At 30.6% G+C, this 26,822-nt stretch overlaps 1 protein-coding gene across 2 annotated transcripts in view; it reads right to left on the reverse strand.

Annotated features, from left to right (window-relative positions):
- LOC148230902 (ATP-binding cassette sub-family C member 4-like) overlaps positions 1 to 26,822 on the reverse strand; it is a 31,901-nt gene that overhangs the window by 4,576 nt on the left and 503 nt on the right. For both annotated transcript variants that reach the window (XM_088194502.1, XM_088194503.1), the window contains exons 2-10: positions 26,515 to 26,591; positions 7,242 to 7,487; positions 2,928 to 3,132; positions 2,639 to 2,864; positions 2,416 to 2,572; positions 956 to 1,205; positions 686 to 895; positions 458 to 625; positions 249 to 386 (exon numbers count right to left, since the gene is read on the reverse strand). In XM_088194502.1, coding sequence (XP_088050628.1) covers positions 249 to 386; positions 458 to 625; positions 686 to 895; positions 956 to 1,205; positions 2,416 to 2,572; positions 2,639 to 2,864; positions 2,928 to 3,132; positions 7,242 to 7,487; positions 26,515 to 26,588 — 1,674 coding nt within the window. In that variant the 5' untranslated portion in view covers positions 26,589 to 26,591. The remainder of the gene's footprint in view (positions 1 to 248; positions 387 to 457; positions 626 to 685; positions 896 to 955; positions 1,206 to 2,415; positions 2,573 to 2,638; positions 2,865 to 2,927; positions 3,133 to 7,241; positions 7,488 to 26,514; positions 26,592 to 26,822) is intronic.

The following is a 26,822-nucleotide window of genomic DNA, read 5'->3' on the forward strand; positions in this document are numbered from 1 at the left end:
GAATAATTTTGTTTTAACCTTAAATTAATTTTTAAAATAAAAAAAGTTCAATAAACAATATTTAGTCTAACAAAAAATTATAAGAACTATAAAAATAACATTTATGTTATACGGTTCGTTTATATAAAAAATACGACAAATCAAATATTGTTCTTATATTACGTAGGTAAGTTATAATTTAAATAATATTTTTTTCTATATACATACATGTGTAAATAAATATATCTATACTAATATAATTAACTTACACGTCTATAAACTGCACGTGCAAGATTAATTCTTGCACGTTGACCGCCAGATAATGAAACACCTCTTTCGCCCACAATAGTTTGATCTCCCCTCGGAAACTGATCGAAATCTTTCTCTAAAGAGCAAACCTTGACAACCTACAATAAATAATGTTGTTATAGTACAAATTAAAACGAGAATTACTCTTATAATCTTAAAATAATAAAACCTTTGAATAACGATCTTTATCGTAAGCTTGTCCAAACAGTATGTTTTGCCTTACAGTAGCCACAAACAACCATGGCTCTTGAGAACTATATGCAAGAGTCGAACCTCCCAAATCCATAGTTCCTTCTTTCAACGATAATTCACTTAGTAACATTTGTAAAAACGAACTCTGTGAAATTATAAAAGATCAATAATTGTTTATATATCACACCTAAATTATCTAGCTTACTTTTCCAGCACCAACAGGTCCCACGATGGCGTAGAATTCACCCTGTTTTATTGTAACGTTTACATCTCTCAGAGTGTCAACAATCGGATTCGGAATCCAGCTCGCAGTCGCTTTTTTTATAACAATATCTGACAAACGAGGCTTTTTCTCCGATCCATTTTGAGTCACGAATACCGCTTTTGTGACTTTCTCTTCCAGCATCAAAAAGTCCTATTACAAAAATTAATGTTTATATGTCGATGACTAGTTTATAATATTTTTAATAATTACTTGTAGTCTTTTGACTGAGATTCTTGCTTCGCCGAATGTAGACAATGCATAAGGGAACATAATTGAGACGGTCAATTGTAACAAGTTGCAATATTGAGCCATCGAGAATACAATATCGCCTCGAAGTCTGTTACCGGCGAGTGCAAAAGCTACTATTGTTGCGTACAAAGCTGTTCTCTCAGTAAATACCATCAGTGCAATTGAAAAACCACGAATGTATGACGTCTTTCCTATCAGCTTCATTTCAACCCTGAAAAATAAATCATATAAATAATTATAATGTAGGATTAATGGCATCTATAATGCATCAAAACAATGTAATAACCTGTGGCTGTATTATTGACAGTGCCACGCGTAATGGATAGTGAATGTTTTTAAATAATTTAGATATATTGTTTTCGTAAAATTTAAAGTAGAGAAAGAAGTTTCTCAAAGACAAGTTTAGGTAATCAAGTATTAGTGTAATGTTATACAGCTCCCGGACTATTAAAAGAGTCAATGAAATATGCACTACAAAATATTTTTCAACAGCCAGGTCTACTCATGAGGAGCTAAATAGATTCGTCCAAAACCAGACTGAGATGAAAGAACATAGTAAACATATTTTTTTTAAATAAAACTATAATTAAATATCAGCCTCAGAAATTAAAAATAGCAGACACTTCTGTATGTATATCGCAATAAATGTCTTTTCAAAGGTTTTTATACACTTTTTATGTTATACATGGTAATCCTCAGTCCATAGACCAACGTTTGATCAACACTGTTTTAGCAGAATCAACAAATCAAAAATAGATATTCTTTCTCGCATTCTGCTTTGCTTAACCACATGCTGTTTATTTAGTAGCCGTATATCCATATGTAACCGTTTAGAAATAATAAAATGTTTATTCTATTGAATAAATAACTATATATTTTGCTAGTTAGTTATGAAGCAATAACTTCAAAGAGAGGAAGCTAGTCATAAAAAGATTATCTACGAATGAATACCCACTAATACTCTAATATACAAACTATAATTCTCTGAGATAAAAACAGGACAACCATGTTCTAAAACCCCTACTTTAAATAAATTATATAATATAAATACATCATCTACAAGTAATAAAAACAAAAGAGGAGCTAAAATGTTATCATTATTTTAAAGGTGAAATTTAACAATGAATTATTTTAAGAGATATATGTATTTAATTAAATATTTTGTTGCATAAAATGAATTGTTTGTGCATTTTTCTTCGGAAAATGATTCCTTCCAGAGAGTTATTCATAAGGCGTTCACTTTTCTGACCAATGCACACTCGCTCGCAACATCTGTCCAACAGTAATGCTCAAGCAATTCGTTTTATGGAACAATTATTTTATATATCGCTCTTTTAAATTTTCTTCTTATTTTAATAATCCGTAATTGCAATTGGACAGCGTAGTGATTAATTTTACGATTTTTTTATATTATTTTATACCTTCTTGTAAATGATACCAATTTTTCGAATGGTTTCTCCCACGCGTACATCTTTATCACTTGAATGCCAGAAACGATTTCGCTCATCAACTTTACCCTTTCGTCAGTTTTAAATGCTATCTTTTTCCTCATAATTGTTTGCCATTTGCTAAGATATCCTATGAATAATAGAATAAAAGATGAGTACACAAATTTGTTTAATTATGATAATGTGATAAGTTTACCTTGTAGGAATACAGCTTGTATAACTAAAACGCCAATGCCGATGAAAGCGGCCACACCTACACTATCCCACATGAGATAAGCAGCCAACGGACACTGCAGTGGCATAATCCAAATGTAATGAACGAAAGAAGCAGCAATATCGAATCTGTTTACGTCGTTTGACATCAAGTTTACTACTTGTCCGGCAGCAGTTTTACCCAGCGACGCTTTGTTCAATCTTAATATCTGGAATTTACATATTTAATCATTATATTTTGTTATAATATGCTATATTTTATTAAATGTTACCTTTCTGTATACTAAAGAGCAGCAAGCTATTCGAAGTCTCATTCCGATTTGCAAGGTACCGAGATTGGAATGATGATGAATAATCATAGACACTAATGCAATTAAGTTAACCATCACTCCATAAAAATACCCTTCTGAGATGGTTTGTTCACTTTCAGGATTAAAGTACTGAATCAAAAATGTTAATATCCAAGGCTGAAGATTCCTGTAAATAACAAGTCATTATATATGTTTCAATAATAAATATTAGAGATAACCCTAGATAATATACAACTGTTTATATTATAGTGTTCATCAATTTAAAAGCTTATCAATAATGGTGATTAACATTAGTGTAATAGTTAATTCTTAATGAAAAATTATTGATATATTTTAAGGTTTAGTAACTGCTATATACATATATGTTTTATCGGTTAGTTAAAACGATTTCAACATCAATGAAATTGATTGATAAGCACGCTAAACACTTGACATTAATGCATACCAATCGTAACCAATAAAGTACAGTCGATATATTTTTATTTAATAATTTGTAGATATAAAGATCTTATGTAAGTTTTTTTTTATATTCTTTATTAAACATATTGTAATAAAAAAGCATACTTGTGTTTATATTTACATATATATAAAATTTCTCATATACTATTTATATTTGAGTTATCATTTACCAATACAATTTGTTATCAATAAAATATATTTAGGTCAAACTACATCTCAAATACAATTGTAATTAAACAAAGATATATTTACTTTGTTACTAAAATATTTTTAATGCAATCTCATTTCAATTGCTATTATTAATAATTAATTAAAGTCATTCCAAAACCAAAAAAATACAAGCTTCCTGAATCAACCAAGCCAAACAATTGGGATTTACGCACAATTAGACGATATGCTCCATTTCTTTCATTACAATCTTTCTGAATTTATTCAAATGACAACAGCAAGTGGTGGGTAATGTTTTTCACTAAAATTGCTGACAATCATATTTTTTGTGTACAGCAAAGTTAAAGAAATAATTTAAAAAAATACACAAAATAATAATAAGAAACTAAGCTTTTCAATGAACTTAATTATAAACATCCCATTACATTGTCAATAACTAAATATGAGACATGTTTATCTAGCAGCGATTTAATGTTTTGAATAAAATTATAATATTTATCAATGATTAACACTGTGATAGCATATGATATTTAGCTCAAGTTTAACAATGAGCATGATTCTTAATAGAATTCAATATGTAAATTCAGGGCTGTGGAGTCGTTAAAAAATACACGACTCCGACTCTGATTCCGATATTTACCAATACAACTCCACTCCGACTCCGACTCAAAAAAGTTTAATTTTATCAGGTATTTTTGGTGTTCTTTTACACTTTTAATATTCATACGCTTTTAATATAAATTTACACTTTTAATATAAATTTCATAATTTAAAAAATGCCCTTTTTAGAAAAAATTGTCGGAGTCACTCATTTTTCACGACTCCGACTCCGACACCGGCCAAAACACCACGACTCCAACTCCGACTCTGACTACGACTCCACAGCCCTGTGTAAATTGCATAGTCCAATTGACTCATAATAACTACATATTTCAAATTTCGAATAAATAAATAACTTGAAGTTAATTAAATGTACTAATTAGTGGAGTTAGTTATAAATTTTTATCTTCGGTAATATATTTTCAACAATAAATAAATATCAATTACACACAAATTATCATAAATAATACACACATTGCATTTTGCTCTATTATTTAAACAAAAAATATCAAAGATTGACATTTAAATGATAAGCATTTACTATTATAATTATTGTGAAGCTATTAATTTAATATAAACAGAATATATCCGCCATTGCTGTTATCACATTTCAGTATTATTATTATTTAAGAATATTAAGCATAAACTGCTATATAAAACACAGACAGCAATAAACGATAACCACTCCATAAGATTTTTACATTATTTTATGGTATTTGAAAATGATAACGTTCATATGCACATAAAGCGAATATTTCAATATTCTTAAAATAACGCTCTTAAAAGTTTTTACGTTCTCTACAAAGAATACAGAAATAAATAGTTTTATATTTATATTTACATAGTACATATTTGTGGCACATAATAATAACAACAAAAAATCAAATTCCATGCAATAACTACTAAAGACAAAAAATCTACATAACATGCATATAAAACTCTCTTTCCAGAAACATTCAAAGTAAACATGATGTTACTGATTCTTACAATGATCAAAATCGAAACATATTTTTTCCACAATGTCACCAAACTACCATATAAAGAACAACAGATAACTTTAAAGTTTTTTTTAATAACATTGTTATAAAACTTTAAATTTACTAGAAGCATACAAAATCTGTAGTTAACTATAAACCCTTAAACAATTGTAAAATTTTAATTTTATGAAAAAAGTCGTTAAAACTCCATTCTTGTATCAAACTACAGATATATCTATATATTTTTTAATAATACTATTATGTTTGTATTGATATATATATATATAACATGTAATTGCTAGTTGAAAAAGTAATTCAATTATTAGTTTATTTTATATAAACAGCATGATAGACTAAGTTGATAACATGATAGACTAAGTCGATGATTAATAACTGAAAACCCTGGAATCAAATCGTTATAGTTCAATCAAATGGTTTTTCAATCTTTATCTTATCTGACAAATCAAAATTAGCGAATAATATAAAAGTATAATTCTGATATAATCATTATAGATTAGATTTTCCTAGATTTTTTAGATCTCATGGACAGGTTAAACACATTAAAAAAATCCGAGATAGTTTTTGAACAAATATTTGGATGACGACCTTTTTTGTAGCTTTCACAGCAATCTGTCCTCGGGTAAAAAGGAGAAAAATGAACGAGATGGATTTTAAAAATTTCCCAAATGACCTTTGTTTTTTGTTTTAGGGGGGGTGAACATTATCGGGTCGGCCCTGCTCAGGGATAAATAATTAAAATAAAATCAAGCTAGGCTGTGCAGTGTGCATAGTTACATATATTGATTATAAGCTGTAATATTGGTTCATAATTAATAAAAAATAGATGTCTCTGATTTACAGACTTTGCTTTCAGACTGGTGTCCACTAATTATTTGGAAGATGTTGATTGTGTTGACCCCATTCTAACGCATTTGGACTAATGCCTGTCATGTTGCAACGGAATATTTACAATAAAAAATAAAACTATGCTAATCTATTGCTTGTACTTGTCATATTATATTTGTAAGTTATCTATAATGGTAATTGTAATAAAGTTGTTTCTCTTTGCATAGTACCTAGTTATATAGTAATTATATAATATTCATTTTTCAATAGTACGATTAAAATATTAGTGTTTCTAATTTACGAATAAAATAAAAAGCGTAATTAGAGAATATTACAATATAAAATAAAATAAAAATATTGATCATTAACCAAGTATTTTTTTTTTTAATTAATATCAATTCCACGTTATTCAATGCTGCCAACTTGATATCATGTCACGGTAAATGGGCATAAGCAAACGTCCGTGAAAATTGTGAGAAAACGTCATAATGAGATCAGCAGTCGCTGAAACAAACCACTAGAGGTTTTACAGTCAAACCAGAACAATAGACGACCTTCGTTTTGTAATAAACTCACTTTGCATATCCTTTGTATGGCATAAATAGCGGGTTTTGAACGCCCACATATTATTTGATCGATCAAACATCGAAAAAACATAATCATCGTCATCTTTAAGCGTTGAAGTAATTGCATAAATAGATATTAAATTATTGTTTAATGAACTATAATTATTTCCGCATATGTCAAATAATATTAAAGAAAATGTTATTATTACTTTCATAATCTCGTTACGAATAATTAAATTATTTTTATAAATACGTATTTTGGTGCGATATTAATAACAAAAAATAGGCACTATAAATGATTGGAATGTGTCGTGGCTATGCCTAATATAATTTATCAATTATGGCCAAATGGATTCGGCACGCCTTTAAAAATATAATATCGGGATATATGCATAACCAAAGTCCATTAAATCAATATATGGTAATGAAATGAAAAACGAATGCAATAAACCAACTGCCCAACCCAGTTTCCTTTATCTGGGTCGTATGTCAAGCCGTGCCCTTCGCATTAATAGTAAACATAAACAGATTTCGGCTTTATAATGATAGCCTTGGTGAGATTTTTGGGAGTATGTAAGACTGGTTTGTATTACAGTTGCGAAATCTGTATATTTTACGCACTTCATATATAAAATAGATAACAACATGTAAGTACTCACTTGAGAATGACTGAGTATAAGCAAACCAAAATTCCCCAAGCCATGTATGTCCAGAAGAAGGTTTTGCTAATGGCTCTCATGAGACTGGGTTTTCTTCCTTTCGCTTTCGAATCGAGTAGTTCCTTGCTCCAATTTTTCTCCAGCTCGTCTCCGAGCGGTTCAGAATAATCACCGACCAATGGGTCGTATACGTCTTCGATAGATAGATCATTTTTGATGCCCTTTTTGAAAATGTCCCCTAGCCACCTGTAAAACAAAAAAATACATTTAATTATTTGAAACAACACAAATTGAATTATAAAATATTATGAGTGTTAGTCATCGATAGTGAAATGTTCGACATTTATAAGTATTCACATTTGGAAAGATTCGCTTCTATAGTTGACGAAATTTTGGCATATTAATATAAGTTATTTAAGTGTTTAAATCATGTTCTTATCAATGTACACATACATATGTATGTACATATAATCGAATATATCCTTATGTCCTAAGATTCGATAAAAATAAAAATAATGTTCTGTGATTAGCTACCGGCGTAGTTAATTTATCTTTAGTTGTTTTTATCAGAAAAATATATTATTGTGTCAATGATAGTTATACACATCTGGTGTCGATTTGGAACTTTACACTACACTTGTTAAATATTATTGATTCATATGAAAGCAGCGACGTGATCTAACGATGTTTAAGACATTGTCATTTTTTTTATTAAATCTGGCATAAACCCAATGCGTTACAACGGGGTAATTCTGTACCAACTGAGTAAGTCAATCAGATATAATGAATATCTACAAGTATCAATCACAAGACTGAAAGTTTGGGAATCGGTGACATCTATATTAATTAATAATTATAAATTATTATGTGTAATATAATTTATAACTAATAGATGTCACTGCAGCTAGGGCCTGATTTTTAATTATAGCGCATCTTTTGTAAATAAAAATTCAAGTGCCGCTGTTTATTTTTACATTCTTCGTTTTCATTTGAAAGTTTTTCTCCTACTTTTACTAATTGCATAGTCTTTGTGATCAGATTAAGACATCTTCTTCCATAATTAGTAGAGATAAGGTACCAAGCCTATCGTGTTGTACAGTGTTGTTTTTTAATATATGCACCTTATTTGAGAAAATGAATGCTCTGTTGAGCAATTTGTGTCCATTATTGTTTAAAATAAAGAAAGTAAGTGTTCGCATTTGGAATGACACGCTTAATATTGTCTTGTCAGTTTTTTAATTTCAATAAATTAAGAGATGATATTATATGGCACATTACTTGGAACGTATATTTCTTCGTACGTCTTTCCTATTCTGTTCAACTCTATTAAAGTTCGACAATAATGGTGACACAAAATTTATTTCTAGAATTGTGTACCTTCTAACTGATTCCCATTAGCGAGTTTGAGCTGCTTGTTCATATTTTCAAAAATCATATTTTACCATTAAGAAAATATGCTTATATTATATAAAGTTTTTTTTAAAATACAATAATTTATTAAATAAAATTAAAAACAAATAAAACCATACAACGTCTAACACTTTTTATTTCTTTAGAAAATTTAGTCCTATTATCTAGTAAATATAATCTATTGTTAGTTGATGAAAGAAAAAATAGCCAATTTATTTTTTTATAAAGAAACAGATATTTTTTTTAAATTCGTCTAAATTTTTCAAAACGTTTTATTAAACGTTACAAACATACTAATTATATATATTATACATGTTACTGGTTTATAAACATTTTCATGTATACAAATTGTTATTAGCTACAATTTAATAATAAAAAAACAAGACTATAAAATAATACGTTGGTGGTTTTAATTTAAAGAAATAATAATAATATAATTCTACTGGCGAAGTAATGAATATTATTTGTAAAAATATGAAACAGCTGTTTCGGGTAAAATATCTAAATAGAGACTACTTATACATCGTTTCATTTAGCACAGTCACTTTGAGGCTTATTTAGTATTTCACAACGGTATTTCATTGGTCCGCTTGAGCTGTCATATAGTACGTTCCAACTACAATCATTGTTATTCCGACACTCGCAGCGCACGGACGTCTCAAATTGTTATCGCTATACATGCGTAAACAATAACGATTGCTAAATTATATTCACTACATCAACTTAAAAAAAATATAGTAACATCAACTTTTTAGATTGAGAACCATGGATAAAAATCTAAGCGTCCAAGTTTTGACCGGCTGATACAGACTGGTCAAAAAATTGTTCCCAAAATCCATCGATGGATTAACAGCTTTTACGATTAATTTTAGTGATTTAACAATTCCAGGTAAAATGGTTAGGAATTACTAAATCTTTTTACCACAATATATTGATAAAAGTATACCAGAGTAAGTAATGAAATAAAATACGGGAAATTTAAAATGTCTTCAAAAAATATATTTAACATAACATATATGCATTTGGACATGTAAAGGTTAAAGCAATTATATAATTAAGTTTTGTTTTATTATTTTTTGTAGTATAATTTTTATATTAAATAAACGAAATTAAAACTAACTTTTATTGTTCGTTATTTTATTTGATTTTTTTGTAAAACTTCAAAGACCGGGTTAAACCGGATTTTATGAAGTAATGAAATTCGAAAACCGGTTTTTTTAAAAGTCAGTTTTTGTATAAGCCCTATATGTAATATGTAACACTGATGCCAATTCATCGGACAATTGTTTGATATTTTTATTTGACTCATATAATATAAAAGTACTTTTAAAACTATTGCATATTTATTGCTGCATACTAAACGCACCTTAACTTACATTTCAGATATGCTCCGAATCCTCTATATATATTGTAAGTAATGACTATTACTGCTGATATATGGTGCTGGATTTTAAAATAAGTTTTCTAAATCTAAGTTAAGCAACATAAGTAAGCGACTAAACTTTTCACTTCTGTGTTATTGACGAGTGATTTTTAACTTTTCATATAAGTAAAATGTTTATTACATAGTAAGGGTTAGTTATATGTAAGTGAAAGTTAATATTTGCTAATTATATTTACATACATATTTTTATTTAAAAACATGAGTTTGTTACACTTCTTTAAATACATAAATATAATTACTATCTTGGTTGGGCTAAACCGCAAGATGTTTATGTCAAGATTATGTGGTATAAACTTATGAAATTCTTATAAATAATATTAGTCAGATTTTAACAAGCTTCAGTACTAAGATTACATAATTTGGAAAGTATTTTTTGCAATGTGTGCATGAGATAGTATATGTATGTACATGAAGTTAATTTAAAAAGCAGCACCCTAAAATAAATAAGAATATAAGTACTAAAGATGTTTTTATAATTCTATGTTATAAAAAATCTACATTTATTGAAGATGTAAATGTATGTATAATATAATCAACGTGCGCTCACCTAGTGATTCATCGCATATATTATATATTACGTATATTTATTCGCTTAAGAGCGCCACTATCCAGTTGCTGTAATTAAATACAGCTCCGAACTAATTTTCAATTAAGAAATTTGCTTACACTAGCTAATAAACTTATAAATAAATCAATATATTCCAAGCTTCTAATGTGCTTTAAAATAAAATAAAAAAAACACGAGCCACCTCTAGTTATGTACATGGGGTCAATGATTCGAAACTCCTTTCTTATCAAAAATATATACTTTTAATATTAACAAAATTAATATAATGTAGTAATACTATACGAATTATAAAAGGTCAAAGTAGTAAAAAAAAGCAACCTTACTAAGCAATAATTTAAAAAAATATGTGCCAAAACACAGTCATTACTTTTTTATCATTGTAATAAGTCAGTGTTTCAACAAGTTGAGTTATCGCACAATGGAGACAGTTTAAAATTAAACATGTGTCTTTTACAACTAGCAAATGTTTGCGGTAACATTAAGTAGTTTGCAACGATTGTCAATGATATCGCATTCAAACACAAGCACGCATTATTAGCCATTATATTTGTGGCGATAAAGCGATGATATGTGAATGTATACAATACTTACATAGTTATGTGGAAATATAAGATGCCTTTTAATTAAAATGTCACGTTTCGAGTTCATGCACATAGACCATGTTCACTCAGTTGAATATTATGTGAAAACGCGCAATGGTGGTCGTTGGTCGATGACACCATTGAAGTTTTGAGCTCTGATACAATACGTGATTAAATTCCACATCAGTATATATGGATAACATTAAAGTATAGTTACATGTATGTATATCACAATATATAATATCGATGTAGATTTATTGTGTGAAAATGTAGTTTAATAGATAAGTCCACAATATATAAAAAACGAGATAAAACCTAAAATATTCTGTATGCAAATTTTAATTAATATCTATGTAGCATTTAAAACGCAGATATAGAACTTCATGGACGTTTAGTCAAACCCAGTTTGTCCTGCAACTATCTGACCTGTTTGTACCCAGGACTTTTTTAAAACAAAAATGTTGCCACAAAGCGCATAACAAATTAAACAAAATGTATCAACTTTTTTTCTTTACTTTTGACATATCAACTCTAAAGTTAAACGAACATATACAAATATACAACTGTAGACTGAATGTAAAATAAAATTTTAAAACATCATATATTTGAATACAAGTTTATAGTGATTTTCAAAGTTTTGTCCAATTCTCGTCTGACAAATCTACTCGATTCCTTTTTTTAGTGTCGGTGTCTATGGCCGAATGAAATCTGAGACACCACAAATCAACGTATTTTGAAGCATCGAAAAGTGGCAAAGGTTGTCCGACGAGTTTGATAAACAAAAGTGCCGAAAATGTATTGGGCTTTCACTTGAAAAAATGGAAATAGAATTCAGAGCATATATCAAACGCAATATTTTTTTAGGATGTCATTACGAGAATGTATTTACGAAATCCTCTAATTATTTCTCTTTCGTTTATGGTAGTCTGATTGACATGTTCCTAAATTCCATCTCTCCAAATATCTACTAAACATCAATATCTTCAAGCCAATATATTTACTCAAGAACACGAGCTCAAAGTGCAAACTCAACATTTTTTCTACCTAGCATCCTTTTTTAAATTAACTCTTTCAACATGGAATAAAATGCTTTCGCATAGGACGATTATTTGAAAAAATCGTGGTGTGAAATGTACAGCAGCTGCAGCACATTTATAATTTATATTTACATTTATAATCCGACCAAACATTTTGAATTCGATTTTGCTACTCAAGATCAGTTTGAGATGATTCAAAATCACAAACTTGCACAAATATTATCATATTTTCTGTTGTCATTTCTGATCAAGATTTGAACTATTTTTAGTGGGACCGGCGGTTGAAAATTAACCGGATTTATTTTTCATTTTTAAATTTGGGGTTAAACTTTTACACTTAAAAATAAAGAAAATGAAAATAATGTCGTCATATTTACGTAAAAATAAAGAAACAAAATGATCCGCAGATTGTCAATCGCTACGCTAGTGTACTCAGTAACAATTGCTTTTGAAACAGTAAAAATACTTCGAATTCTTCTCTGGATAGATCTTTTGTTATTTTTTTACGTATCACAGCTGCATTATGTCCCAACTTGTATTTATATAAAAAAAGACTCGCAATTTATTAGTTTACACCCTTCCGTTTAGGGCTGTAAAGAATATACAATAACAAAAATTACTCATTTCAAGACGATTGAATGGCACAGTGTATTTGTAAATTTCAAATAGCCAAAAGGGTTGAATACTGCATGGAACCTTTCTCAATCCCGATCGATCTTAAACTGACAGAAAATCAGCAAGTACATGTGGTACAACCTGATACATACATGTGTATATAATATTTAAAAAAAAACTGTAATGTTATGTATGTATAGGCTTACCATATTTATAAAACTAAACCAGGACAGCTAAAAAGGTAATATCAAAAATTTTGTGTGAAATAAAATATGATACATATTTAGTATGTCATATCATCTTTTAATATTGATCGAAGAAGTAGCCGCTTCCCTCTCCACGTTAACTATGATCCAGCTCGACGATCAGAATCCAGAATTCAACTCTTCGAACGCAGATACGAATAAGAGGAATTCGCATAGGCATTAACATAAGATTACCAGACGTCCTACTTTGAAAAAAATTGTGCTCCTCAAATATTTTGTATCCCTTTTTATTTTTTTTAAGTTTCCGAAATGACTTTTTTTAGCTTCCGTAGCAATTTGTTCTTTGTCCACCTCTTTTTTTACAAAAATTGGCCTTTTAATTTTTAGTGTTCTTCTTTGGTTTATTATTTAATATAATAAATAATAAACCAAATACTTTGTCTTGTATCAAAAATAAACACCCTTGACGAATAGGTCAGGACAATTCCAATTTTATTTAAGTGCACTATGACTCGACATCCATCTTTAAGATTAGAAAATCTATTCGGTGGGATGTAGGATTATCAAATAATAAAATAAAAATCTGAAAAAGGGTCTTCCAATGAGAATATTTGCTACCTGAGAGGTAAAAAAAAGGTCATCGATTACATTTTGGTACAACGAATTTGATTTTAAAAGGCCGGAAAATGAATATATAGATACGATAGGAATGTCAACGTCTAGATCATAGGTTCTCAAAGTGGGCAATGTCACGCACCGGTGGGCGATGGAATAACCTCGGTGAGCAATGCTGGCTCCGAGAGAAATCGCTGGGCGACGGAGAAGTGAACAAAAAGATTTTTGTTCAAAAAATAATCCTTTGGGCAATTTTATATTTATAATATCTTTTGCATATAATATAATGCGTTTTAGGATCTTTTGAAACTGGCCGCTGTAATCATTTTTCCATGTACCTATGGGGAAAGCCCAAACCATTACTTACTTATTTTGTTTTTTTTTTAATTGCGAATACTATTTTTATAAGTAGCATTGATTGCTTTATAAGAAACAAATATTTAATATAAGTAGCAAATATTTAATATAAATAATATTTTTAATTTTATAAGTAGCACCATAAAAAAGCATAAAATAATTATTTGATAACAAAAAATATTCTCTTTATTTGATGTTAGTCAATAATATTGATGAAAAGCTTGTATAAAGTGTGTATTTTTTGTTTAATTTTATTAAATAAGTTATTTTCAAACTTGCTATTTTAAATTTTAAAATTTGACAAAAAATATTTTTCTAAATAAATGCATCAAATTACTAATTTATTTCGAGAATTTCAGGAGAGGATTTTAGATTTAAAAAAATTCGATATGTTCAATATTTTTTTGTGTCCATTTGATATTATTGTGGAATCGCTCCAACAAATGACCTCCAGACAACCTCTGAATTGTAATATACATATGTTTGAGGCCAATGACAAAGTACAGTTTTATAAGAAAAATATCTGTAATGATAAATTCCCAAACAAAAAATTAGCGGTGAGCATTACAGCTGCAATTGGAACAACTTTTATGTATGAATCTTTTTTCTCAAAATTAAAGATAATTAAATATAAGAGTCGTAATAGATTGATGTATAACAATTTAAATAACCAATTACGGTGTAGAACGTTGAAAATATCTGTAAAAATTATATGGATCTATGTCATGCCCAATATATTTTCTATTTTCTAACGCCATTTTAAACGATTTGATGATAACATTTTCGGTGTTTTATTTCATTAATTATTCATAGATACTTCTAGCAATATATTACAGTAAAAAATGTAGTAATGCCTAACCATTTTAACTGGAATTGTCAATTTAATAAAATTCGTCGTAAAATCTGGGATAGAGGGAAAAATGAACTTTGGAAACAATTTTTAGACCAGTCTGTGCCAACTGCTCAAAATCTAGACGTGTGATTTGTTATCTATGGTTCTCAATTTAAAAAGTTTTGTTTTTACATTTACGTAAATATCTTCTTTAAAAAAATTAAATTAATGTTTTTAATTTAACTCAATATTTAGACAATATATTTAAGGAGCATTAAATTCTGAATCGTGAAATCGATGTTGACGAATCAATTGTCACAATGATTATTTATTCTGAATATTTTACTTTAATCGAAAGTAGTCTTTAAATTGTACGATAGATTTTTGCAATATTCATGCTGAAAGATATCATATATAAAGAATGATCCAACTTCAGTTAAATGGCCGTCTCTGTATTTTTCAGTGAAGTTATATAGTATACTAGTGCAGTCCAAATACATTCTCATCAGTAGATATAGCGCTAATGAAATTATACACTGCTCTAAAATGTCTCTATTTGACAGGTGGAATATGTACATTTTCTGTTCAAACCCATACCTAACCTAATGAAAGTTCTTAAAATAATTATAATTTTAGAACTTACATTACAAATCCAAAATATAAACTGAGCCAACTCATCTCTCAGGAGAAAATAAGCGAAAAAAGTACAGACAAATGTTGCATCTCGCATATTGCTCCATAGTTTGTCTGGAATTCGATATTACACTATGTTTAAAAAATATGATAGCTATCCTTACCGATGTTACTATTGGCTAATAATATAAGAAGGTTGATCAAAGAATATTTAAATCGAATTTTGGTCAATAGGAGGGCGCAAAAACAATTATCACTTCTCAGAAGTCAAACATTCACGTCAAAAGCAATAAAATCGTGTTGGCGCCGTCGCAGTGGGAACGCTCGGTAACGAGCGTTCCCACTGTGACGGCGACGGCGCGGTTTTATTGCTTTTGACGTGAATTTTTGACTTCTGAGAAGGGATAATTGTTTTTTGCGCTCTCCTATTGGTCAAAATTCGGTTTAGATATGCTTCATTTGATTCTGTAAGTCGTAATATTTTTATAAAAAAGTCTTAATATAAACACTAGACTCTGGTCTAACACAAGCAATAAAAAATGCACAAGGGAAAAGTTGTAGCATATAAATGAAAGAGCAATAATATTATAGTATTTGCATCAAAGGACAAAACAATCATCACGATGTGGACTAAACATGGCTTATCAAATAATTACAATTCCTATATAGTAAATTTCTATATTGTGTAAAACAAACTGGTGAAAGAAAAGCAAAAATGTATAAAAACATAATTTAAAATCATATCTTCATTGCTTTGAGAAATAGCATACGATGGACAAATATAACCAAACATCAATTACATAAATATGTTACTAATTGTAATGTACATACATAAATATATGTAGTGTTGATGATATCAACAATAAATTCCGTGCATTTAAAAATATGTTGAAAACCATTGGTGTTGTGTGAATTACAATAGTGAACAATTAAGTAAATACTATTTACAAGGAAAGATTAAAACATTCTTGGGTGTTTTTTTCTGGTAGTGGTCCCAACATCTAAAAAAAAAAAAAAAAAAACTTAACAATTTCTTTATTAAAATAAATGTTGAGTACAAATGATATATATTACAAACTTAAGTACCTAGTTAAAACTATTTCCTTAATTACAAAAAGGTATTAAATTTAGAATAACATAATGCTACAAGTACAATTATTGAATATTTTAGACGTGTGGAGGAAAAGTTGGCAAAAACCTCCTAACAACAATGTAGTTCCTTAATAAATTATAAACAACTTACAACTACTTAAGACTACTTACATACTAGGTTCTAACCACCGTCACCAAGGAAGAACCGGTGAACTTCATTCTAATGTTTAAAACAACCAGTTAATCCCCAGTGGTCAATGGTTTACATAATTTTCTTAACTGATCCGTGCCGAGCGGTAGACGCGCTTCGCTTCCACTATTCTAAAGCGAACTCGCGGCACACTCGGGGACAAGAGAGCGAGAGAGTTTCCGCTTGGATTCTGATGGTTGACAGTCTCAGATATATCATCCCTTATTATGTGTTTAGGAAGCTTATGCTTATAGGTGTATGGTAAGCAATTGATATTATAATTACCCAGCTTTCCAAGAAGAGAGTCGGCTCTCTCCTTTTTTACTCGTTTGTATAGTAATAAGGTTTGCCTATAACAAAACTCTTTTACCGTTCTTATCCTGCCGCTCCGCTGATGGAGTCGCATAGTATTTGTTCTGGGATGCGCGTTCAATGCAATCCTAAGACACTTGTTCTGTACTACTTGTATTCTTCGGAATTGAGTATCAGAAATACTAGACCAAACCGGGGATCCATAAGTAATTAGGGGTCTAATTAGAGTTTTATACAGGATCAGTTTATTTTTACTACTCAGTTTACTTTTTCGCTTGTAGATCGGGGCAAGAGCCGACAGTGCCATAAATCCTTTCCTACGGCACTCTTCTACTTGGAATTTCCAATTTAATTTATTGTCTAAGTGCAATCCTAAGTATTTAACTCTTTCACTCCATTTCACCAGTGAATTATTGAAACAAAGTTGCCGGGTGGGTGGAGCAAGTCTCTTTTTACTAAAGATTATCGCTTCAGTTTTGGCCTCATTAATTTTTATCTTCCATTGACGGAAATACGCCGCCAATTTGAGAAGTGCCTCCTGGAGTCGATTTATAATGAGGTTCCGACTTAATGACGAAGTGTAACACGCTGTGTCATCTGCATATAGAGACATCTGGCATTTTTTCAAAGTGGGCATGTCGCCAATATATACATTAAAGAGGTGGGGTCCTAGTATGCTCCCTTGAGGCACTCCCATGGGAATTTCTCTCGGGGACGACGGTGAACCCTTAACCGTAACAGTATACTGCCTCTCACTCAAGTACGCATCTATGATACGGATAAGAAAAAAAGGTACATCTGCCTTTAATAATTTAAATATAAGACCGTCATGCCAGACAGTATCGAAAGCCTTTTCGATGTCTAGGAGAAACATTCCCGTGTCTCTTTTGGTATTAAATTTTTGCGAAACGTATTCTGCAACTCTTGTCAACTGATGATTAGTTGAGTGATGCTGTCTGAATCCGAATTGGAATTCAGGGATTGCGGACGCTATATGGGGTTGTAGCTTTCTTAAGATTATTCGCTCGAGGACTTTACTGAGGCAAGAGAGGAGGCTAATTGGACGATAGCTAATTGGCATTTTTGAGTCCTTGCCTGTTTTATGAATGGGGATTACGTTAGCTGTTTTCCAAGCCTGAGGAAAGTAACCAATAGATAAGCAACCGTTAAATATTTTCGTGAGTAGAACAAGTGCCTTTTGAGGCAGGTGTTTTAATGCTATATTTTCTATTGAATCCAGCCCCGCGGCTTTTTTTGTTTTAAATTTATGAATCGCTTGCCTAACATCAGAAGGATGTATCAGTGACAACCTGGTGCAAGGGTGTGTATCAGATCTAAATTCGTCCACGGCTCGTTTAACAATCGATTCAGTGCCGTGGTCGTACATGTTTAGTGTAAGTCTGTGTGAACTTTCAAAACAAGTCGCAAGAGCTTCTGCTTTTTCGCGATCCGTGTGTGCGTAGTTACCATTCGCACACACGAGGGGCGGGATATTTGTATGATTACGACGAATAGCCTTTGCTAGTTTCCATAGAGTGTTGTCTTGTGGAGTCGTACTTTGAAGCTTGTGTTCCCACGACTTGTTTTTTAGTTTTTGAATTTCTACTGATATTTCCGCGGTGAGTGAATTGACAATGGTTTTTATACCACTGTCCCTATGCCTCTGCCATTCTTTTCTAAAACGATTTTTCCTATTTATTAACTCTTTAATAGCAGGTGTTAATGTAAATTTAAAAGGCACCATAGGGGATCGCGGTGTATATGTATGAATTTCCTCGTTAATACATATCGTTAAGTCCATTACGTATAAGTCAATTAATTCTTTACAGTTAAAGGTTTTAGGAGTAAGATTTATTCTTGAATTAACCCCTGTTTTGAACCCTATCCAATCCGTCCGAGAGTACATCAGACAAGTCCTATCGGTCCTCACCACCGAACCTCCCAGTGAAAATTTCACCGGCAGGTGGTCAGAGGAGAGTTTCTGAAGGGTCTCCATTGACGCTACACTCGGGACGTCTTTGTAAAGGGCGATGTCTAGTGTTGATGACGCGTTTTTTCGATAATATGTGGGCTTGTCTGGAAATTCTATATTAAAATCTCTAACACTCATTAGGTCCACTAAGGTTCTGCCGTTTTTGTTAGATTTTTGACAGTTCCAAAAACCATGTTTAGCGTTTAGGTCACCTGCTATTATGACCGCAGGAGCAGCCGCAATGAGCTTGTCTAAATCAGTTTTGAATTCGCTTCCTTGCTTAGGGCAGTATGCTGATATTATTAAAATGGGCTTAGAGTCTACGTTAATCATAATAGCGACCGCTTCGATGATTCTGGTTTCTGGTAATTTAAATTGGCAGTGACTAAGGTTATTCCTAATGAGTATTGCTACACCCCCTCCCATACCGCGTTCTCTATCTACACGATAGCAATCGAAACCAGAAATCTTAAGTGTGTGATTTGACTTTAGGCGCGTTTCATTTAATAATATTATGTCGATATCTGAGTTTTCAACCATCAGAATCATTTCATCCACCTTCTTACGAACGCCATTTGCGTTCCAGAAAGCCACGTTAGTTTTTCTTGATGATTCAATCATCTAATTTATCTAAGAATTCTAACACTAACATAAATTTTTCTGACATATTTTTACAGGTTTTGATGCCTGTTTTGAGGTCGAGAAGCGACCTCATCAACTTTTTAATATCAGATAAATCTTCTAAGTCATCTAATGCATTTTTAATGGTTTCAGTGCCCTCAACATTCTTACTTGGTTTTGAGTTAGATTCGTTGTTGGTTTGTAGTCGCCGTGGCTCTGGTTTGGTTGGCAAAGGCGGGAAGTCTGCAATACTATTGAGCAAAGCGGCTCTCTTTTCCCGTTCCGTCTTCGGCTCCGGGAAACTCCTTGGGGTCGCCCACGCTGGTGCTCCACTGCTTCTGGGCTTGATTATGTTGCTCACATATTTGACCCTGGCTGAGCAAAATTTATAGTTTGCAGGATGGTCTCCCTGGCAGTTGCAGCATTTGGCCGGCGCCTCTCTGTCTACTTTGGTGCAGTCGGATGTCGCGTGGTCCCCGTCGCATTTGACGCATCTCGGTTTCCAATTGCAGTTTCTGGCTCCATGTCCGAAATTTTGGCATCTAAAACACTGAGTACCGATGGCTTTATTTTTGTATTTTTCCACAGTAATTTTTGTGTGGAAGATATATTTTACATGTGAAGTAAACTTCCCCATATCGGTTCCGTTGGGAAGATTAATTAAATATACAGGAAACCTGTTATTGTTAATTTTAGATTTAAGGGCAGTCACGGAAGTGACGTCAAAGCCCTGGGAGACAATGTCTCTTTTTATAATTTCAACTTCCAACATTGGAAGTCCTTTAATTACAGCCTTGGCTGACTTGTCGCCAGCCGAGGTGTACGTATGAAATTGTTGAGCCTCATTTTTGAGGCTCTCGACCAGTTTTTTGTGGTCATCCATGTTCGAACACTGGACGCTTACGTTGCTATTGCGAGTGTATCGCACATAAAATTTATTTTCAATTAAACTGCGAAGAGCAGTCATAAAGGATTCGGCGTTACTGGCGGCCTTCATAATGACCGGCGGGACTCTGATGGGGTTGCCTGATAACGGCGAAGTTGGTAACGGTGTAAGTGCACCGAATTTGTTTGTTGTGACAACTGGGTTTTCCCCTGCACCGACTCTTAATCTTTTTGCCGGATTTTTTGGCGTTTGCCATTGATTTTGGCCGATGGCCTGCGATAAATACTCGCTATATTTTGACATTTTATTATTATTTCCGATATGGGGGTTATTAAGGATCGGATACAACCTTTGTGCCGCCCGCGGGCGGCAGCGATCTCTGGTTTTTCGCTCCTGGCGCTGCGTGGTTCTTCTTCCTCTTACTGACAGTTGATGTCCCGGTCCGGTCCGCTGGTCCGGTGCTCCCTTGGGGGCTTCACTGGCGTCCTGTCCACTATGTTTATATGTATGGTGAACACATACGCGAATAAGCTTTCGCAGCCGCAAGGCAGCTATACTTGGCCGCGGGGCGGCCAGGTACACGCACACTTATCACTGGACACAACCGCCCCCGTCAAGTGACAAGCAGCGTCTGAGGTCCCAACATCTGGAACGGGTGCTGGGTATACCCTAAATAAATTATATATAAATAATAGGAAAGAAGTATTATTTGTCTGATTAAATAAATTGGGCCACAGTTGATTCAATAAGAAAAAATTTTTTTCCGGTAAAGGTTAAAATAAATATGTGCGGTCCAGTGTATTTTTATTTTTGGTTTTAGCCCAGTAAACCATTTCGGTTGGATACCACTGGTTAATATAAATGTAGGATTTGAACCGTTGACTTGTAATGTATTTAATTTATTAGGCAAATAAATAAAAACATTGTAAATTCAGCGTTAATTTTATCGAACTCTAGTGGTTTAGAAATACTATTCTATATAAATAATTACAACATTGTTGCATTTCTTGGAACACTTCAGATACAATGTCAATACCATTTTGAAATATCAGTTACAATTTAATTTAAATCAGGGCTCCGCAATCACAGATCCCAAGTAAAATTTAATAATATGAATTTATTTCGTTAAGAAAATACATCTGTATAATCCTAACGATTTTCTTATAGCACTTTTACAAAAAATATCTACACTGTATTTAGATATACGAGCCGATAATGAAAATACAAATAAGATACTTATATTTAGCTTTTCTATCTCAAAAATGTGCAGACCTATGGGTTAAGTTACTGTTTAAGTTTTATTATTGTATTTTTACATACATGGTTTACTATCGGTTAGATAAGCTTCCAATTTACTTTACAACAGGCCTATTGCCAATAAATAAATAAATCTGTTTCGATCATATAAATGCATTGAACCATTATATGTTTGTTTTATGTTGTGGATGTAGATAAATCTGTAGTTAATAAACTGTAAAACATTAAACAAATAATAAAAAATAACGTCATTGTCTTCTGAATTATAGCAATTATCGCTAAATTATCACCGCAATAAATTATGCAATAAATAATAGGAGCAGGAAAAGAAAACATTTAAATTACAGCATACAAAGTATTGTAAAATTCGATAAAAAATAATTTACACTTATATGCCGAAATTGCCAATGTATTGTTTCACTTTTTCTTATGGCTAACAACACCAATTCAGTTTATGATGGCATCGCTTAGTGAGAGTGGTACATAAATTTCACACTTTCTCTTATTTCTGACTACCATAAGACGTGGATTGACTGAATATTTAGATAATGATAAATAACGAATCATATATGTATGTAATTCATATTGTATTGATCAAAAATTAAGCAGAAATTTTGCGATGAAAGAATTGCGCAAATAAATAAACGTTTGTGAGTGATATGTTTATGTTATATGTTTGATTATTATTAGTTTTGCTTATCTTTATATCACGTGCGGAGAATTGCATACATATAATAATCGTCCTCAGTTCCCAAGGAAACGGATAAATTAGAGCTGATAACCCAGTTCACTAAAAATAGAGTATCACGAACATTGGTTAGCAAGATATAAAATATTGAAAGGCTGTAAAAAACCTTTAGTTATCGTTTTACGCATAAAATGTTTGTACATAAAATGCTTCTATATAATGTGAGATTAAATAAATAAGTACCATTAAATTTTTACATTCTTTTAAAAAAAACAGGTATTTCCAAAATCTAATTTGAGTCATAGTACTAAATTTAAGAAGTACTCAGTGTCAAGAATATTTGAAAAAATATCCTTTGCTAATCAAGAGGCATGACTTTGATTTTCTCAAATTTAAAAGTAAATTAGCAACTAAATTTTATGAAATACTGATAATATTTCAATGGCAAACAAATTTAATAATAATTAAATTAGGTTTTTAACATACGCGTTTACTTATCTTCTTTCCAGTAAATCTGATTTTTTTTTTTGATTCTGCGTAATTTGGGTTTACATAATTTAATAAGCAATAAAAAAATTTGACTACAGATATTTTATCAAATAAATTCAGTAATTCGTATTTTGGACTTGTAAAACATTACTTTATTTTTTTATTTTAAAATACATGTAATATTCTAAAGTATACAGAAAAAATAAAACTAAATTACCGGCAAAAAAAGTAATTAAAAGGTAAGATTATAGAAATATATGTTTCATTACGAATCATTACATTTAGTCAAACAATACATAATATTGTATAGAAACATGTGTTCAAATTTATTTTTCCAAGTGGCATATACGACATTTTATCATTACCATTTATATTTATTGTTATTATAGATTATATTTATCGTTATTATACATTATATTTATTTATAGTACAATATTGCTAGAACTAAATAAAATCAAAAATAAATAGTAAAACTATTTTTTGACCTAAATAATATTTTTAGTAACCATTAGTAGTAGTAAAAATACCAGTACACTCATAAAGTAAGCGAAAAAATCTTCAGCGACACACATGCACTCAAAAAGCTACTCAGGACACACTGCATGGGCAGTGAGAGTGGTTCCAGATGTAGGTCAAGTGGAAGAAGTAGAAGTAAAATATAGATTATCCAAATATGTTTGATTTGGAGTAATTTTTAAATAAAAATGTTTTTTGAAGCAGCGTGAATCGAAAGATACGTGTATATAATTATTATTAATATTATACTTCTTGTAAAAAAGATCCATCTTCACTACTTTGATTTTTAAGAATGATAATGATAAAATAAAATATATGTAGTACATAAGTAAACCAAAGAAAACAGCATATCTTTAATATAAAAAAATAAAAAATACATTTTTGGACCATTTTATAAAGCATGCAAATTATGTATTTTACTTTAAACTGCCATTATACTTATTTCAATATTTAACACAAAAATATATGTATCCAGGGCTTTTTTTGTCATGTAACGCGGTGGAACGGCGTTCCGGCACCTTATTTTACAGTATTTTCAATGTTTATAAAACGTTACGCAGATTTTCAATGTTTATAAAACATTGAAAATCTGCGTAACGTTTTATTTCTTTATTTTTATGAAAATATGACGTCATTATTTTATTTTTTTTATTTTTAAGTGTGAAAGTTTGAAAATGAAAGATAATTCCAGTTAGTTCTTAACCGCTGGTCCCACTAAAAAAATACCAAAAGAATAACAGGAAATATGGCAATATTGGTATGATAAGAATCTATGGTAAGTATAGATACAAAATATGGAAAGATAAGAAGTTAAAATTTAATTTACGATTTTTTTACAATATTACGATTTTTAATGAGTGAGAATCAAATGTAGCACATCGAAACCGAATTTTGATCAATAGGAGAGCGCAAAAAACAATTATCACTTCTCAGAAGTCAAAAATCCACGTCAAAAGCAATAAAATCGTGTCGGCGTCGTCGCAGTGGGAACACTCGGCAACGAATGTTCCCACTGCGACGGCGACAAAAATTCGATTTGAATACACATTGACCAATAATTTAGAAAATTTTAGCGATAATTTAGAAAATTCTGGTTTACATTAATAAGAAAATGTTATGTAAAGGCTTGTATTATTTGGTTTATAATTTTTGCTTGAATTTGGTCAGTAATTTATTTAAATATTTTTCTCTGAAAATTCACCAAAGTCCCATGTCTGATAAATGTATATTTTTAATAATAAAATAGGTTATGTAAAGGTTTTTATGAATTGATTCAGTAATTGTATTAAACGGTTAATATCTTTAACATGCCATATACATACTTGTATTTGTATGGTCAGTAATTTTATTTTATTTTGGTCAGTACCTTAAAAAATGATGTATTAAAACGTAAATCACATGTGCATCAATTTCCCCACGAACGTATATATCCGCGCGTTATGGTAAAGCTTAAAAATTATTCTTACGAAATTTCCCAGAGACGAAATGCCTCACCAGTTTTAATTTAAGATTTAATGTGTCATATTATACATAGTGTGTTATATATCAGATAATATTTATACATAGGCCGCCTGCAAGATATTATTTGACCTCTAGACTGAGGTACAATAACCATAATTGTTATTAGAAACAAAATCACATATAACTTTTAACCCTCTATTTTACGAATTTTGATAAAAAATTTAGTCATAATCTGACTTATTTTTATTAATTTCTATACCTTTCTCTTTTATGAAAGTAAAATTAAATATTTTCAAGAGTTTTGGAACATTTTTCATCAACTTTGGTCTCGTTTTTTTTAATAAATGCTGTATTTTTAAATTAAATGATTAGTTATTTTTAATCGAATGTTATCATTTTAATAGAGAGCAAATAATTTGCGTTACTAGATATCAAATGGCTCCACAAAAATCGAATATAACATTTTTTATACAAAAATAACATAAATTCGTAATAACCGCAAACGAAACTTAACTTTTCATTTGTCAAAAAATACTGATCGTTTATGATAACGTTACTGACCATGTTATATGTTAGTAATACTACTAACCGTTTATTTTTTTCAAATACTGATTATTTAATCTGTTGCCTTGAAAATAAATAACAATATTTGTTTATTATGTTTAGAGCCCACCCGCATATAATTGATCAAATGGAAAATCATAAAAAAATATTATAAAATAATTATTCGCAACTCGGCGGATTTCCTGAAAACATAAAAACAAACATCTCTGCACTTTTTATGTTAGAAAAATTTCAGAATCGTCAAAAGTAAGAGTTAAAACAATATGGTATTAAAAATGCTATTGACCTTGTATCTACACCTAAGTGTTCTAAGAAATGCTAAAATATTGGAATTTATTCTAGGAATAGAATTTATTTTCAAAGCAACAAGAGAGCAATAAAGTTATGTAAATTACTATTCAATATATATTTTTTGATCGAATCAAAACGTGAAGTACAAAAGTATTTTTTAACCATCACATTATCATTGGTATAAGTCGCCGCCTATACATATATTATGAAAGGCGAGGTTTGAAATAATTATTATAAAGCCATCTTAAAACAATTATATATTTATTATATTATATGAAGACCCCAGAGCAAGTATACACTAGTATAAATTTCGAGCGATCTCAAAGGAATACCAAAGAAAATTTTGCATCGCTTAAAAAAGAAGAGCAGGTATTTAACCAGCAAGAACATGTTAACTAAAGCAAGGTTAGAATGAGTTTTCGCTATAAATAGATTTACTATTGAATAAATTACATAAGATAAAATAACCATCTGTTTTTTAACATTTCAACTATACAGGGCAACTACTATTATGTCAATTAGATTGTTCTTGCTTTGGAATCTACATACTAAAAATATAAATTTAGCTCATCGGAGTACTATTATTACACGTATTTACAAATAATAAAACGTATCAATATAAATATAGATACTCACCATAGAGATAATTTTGAAAATATGTTGGCTCTCGTGTGGGGACTGATGTTTTTGGTCCTTTTTGAGGTATCCATTATCTAAAAAAAAACGATAACACTCACTGATTTTAGAATGAACAAAAAAACTTAATTCCGTGAATACAAATTCCGAAGCACACAAACGCACAACATCGAAAAATAATCTTTTATGATTCTAAAACGTTGGTTGGTTTCATTGTTTACGATTTGAAAGGAGTGTCTTTTGAAATTCTTATTTTAGAACGCATATGGTTCGAGTAAAAGAAAAGACTCCCGCAAGTTGTTGACATG

The sequence above is a fragment of the Plectrocnemia conspersa genome, unplaced genomic scaffold (genome assembly GCF_051122295.1).
Source record: "Plectrocnemia conspersa isolate PC_06_02 unplaced genomic scaffold, ASM5112229v1 ptg000010l, whole genome shotgun sequence".
Classification (NCBI taxonomy): Eukaryota; Metazoa; Arthropoda; class Insecta; order Trichoptera; family Polycentropodidae; genus Plectrocnemia; species Plectrocnemia conspersa.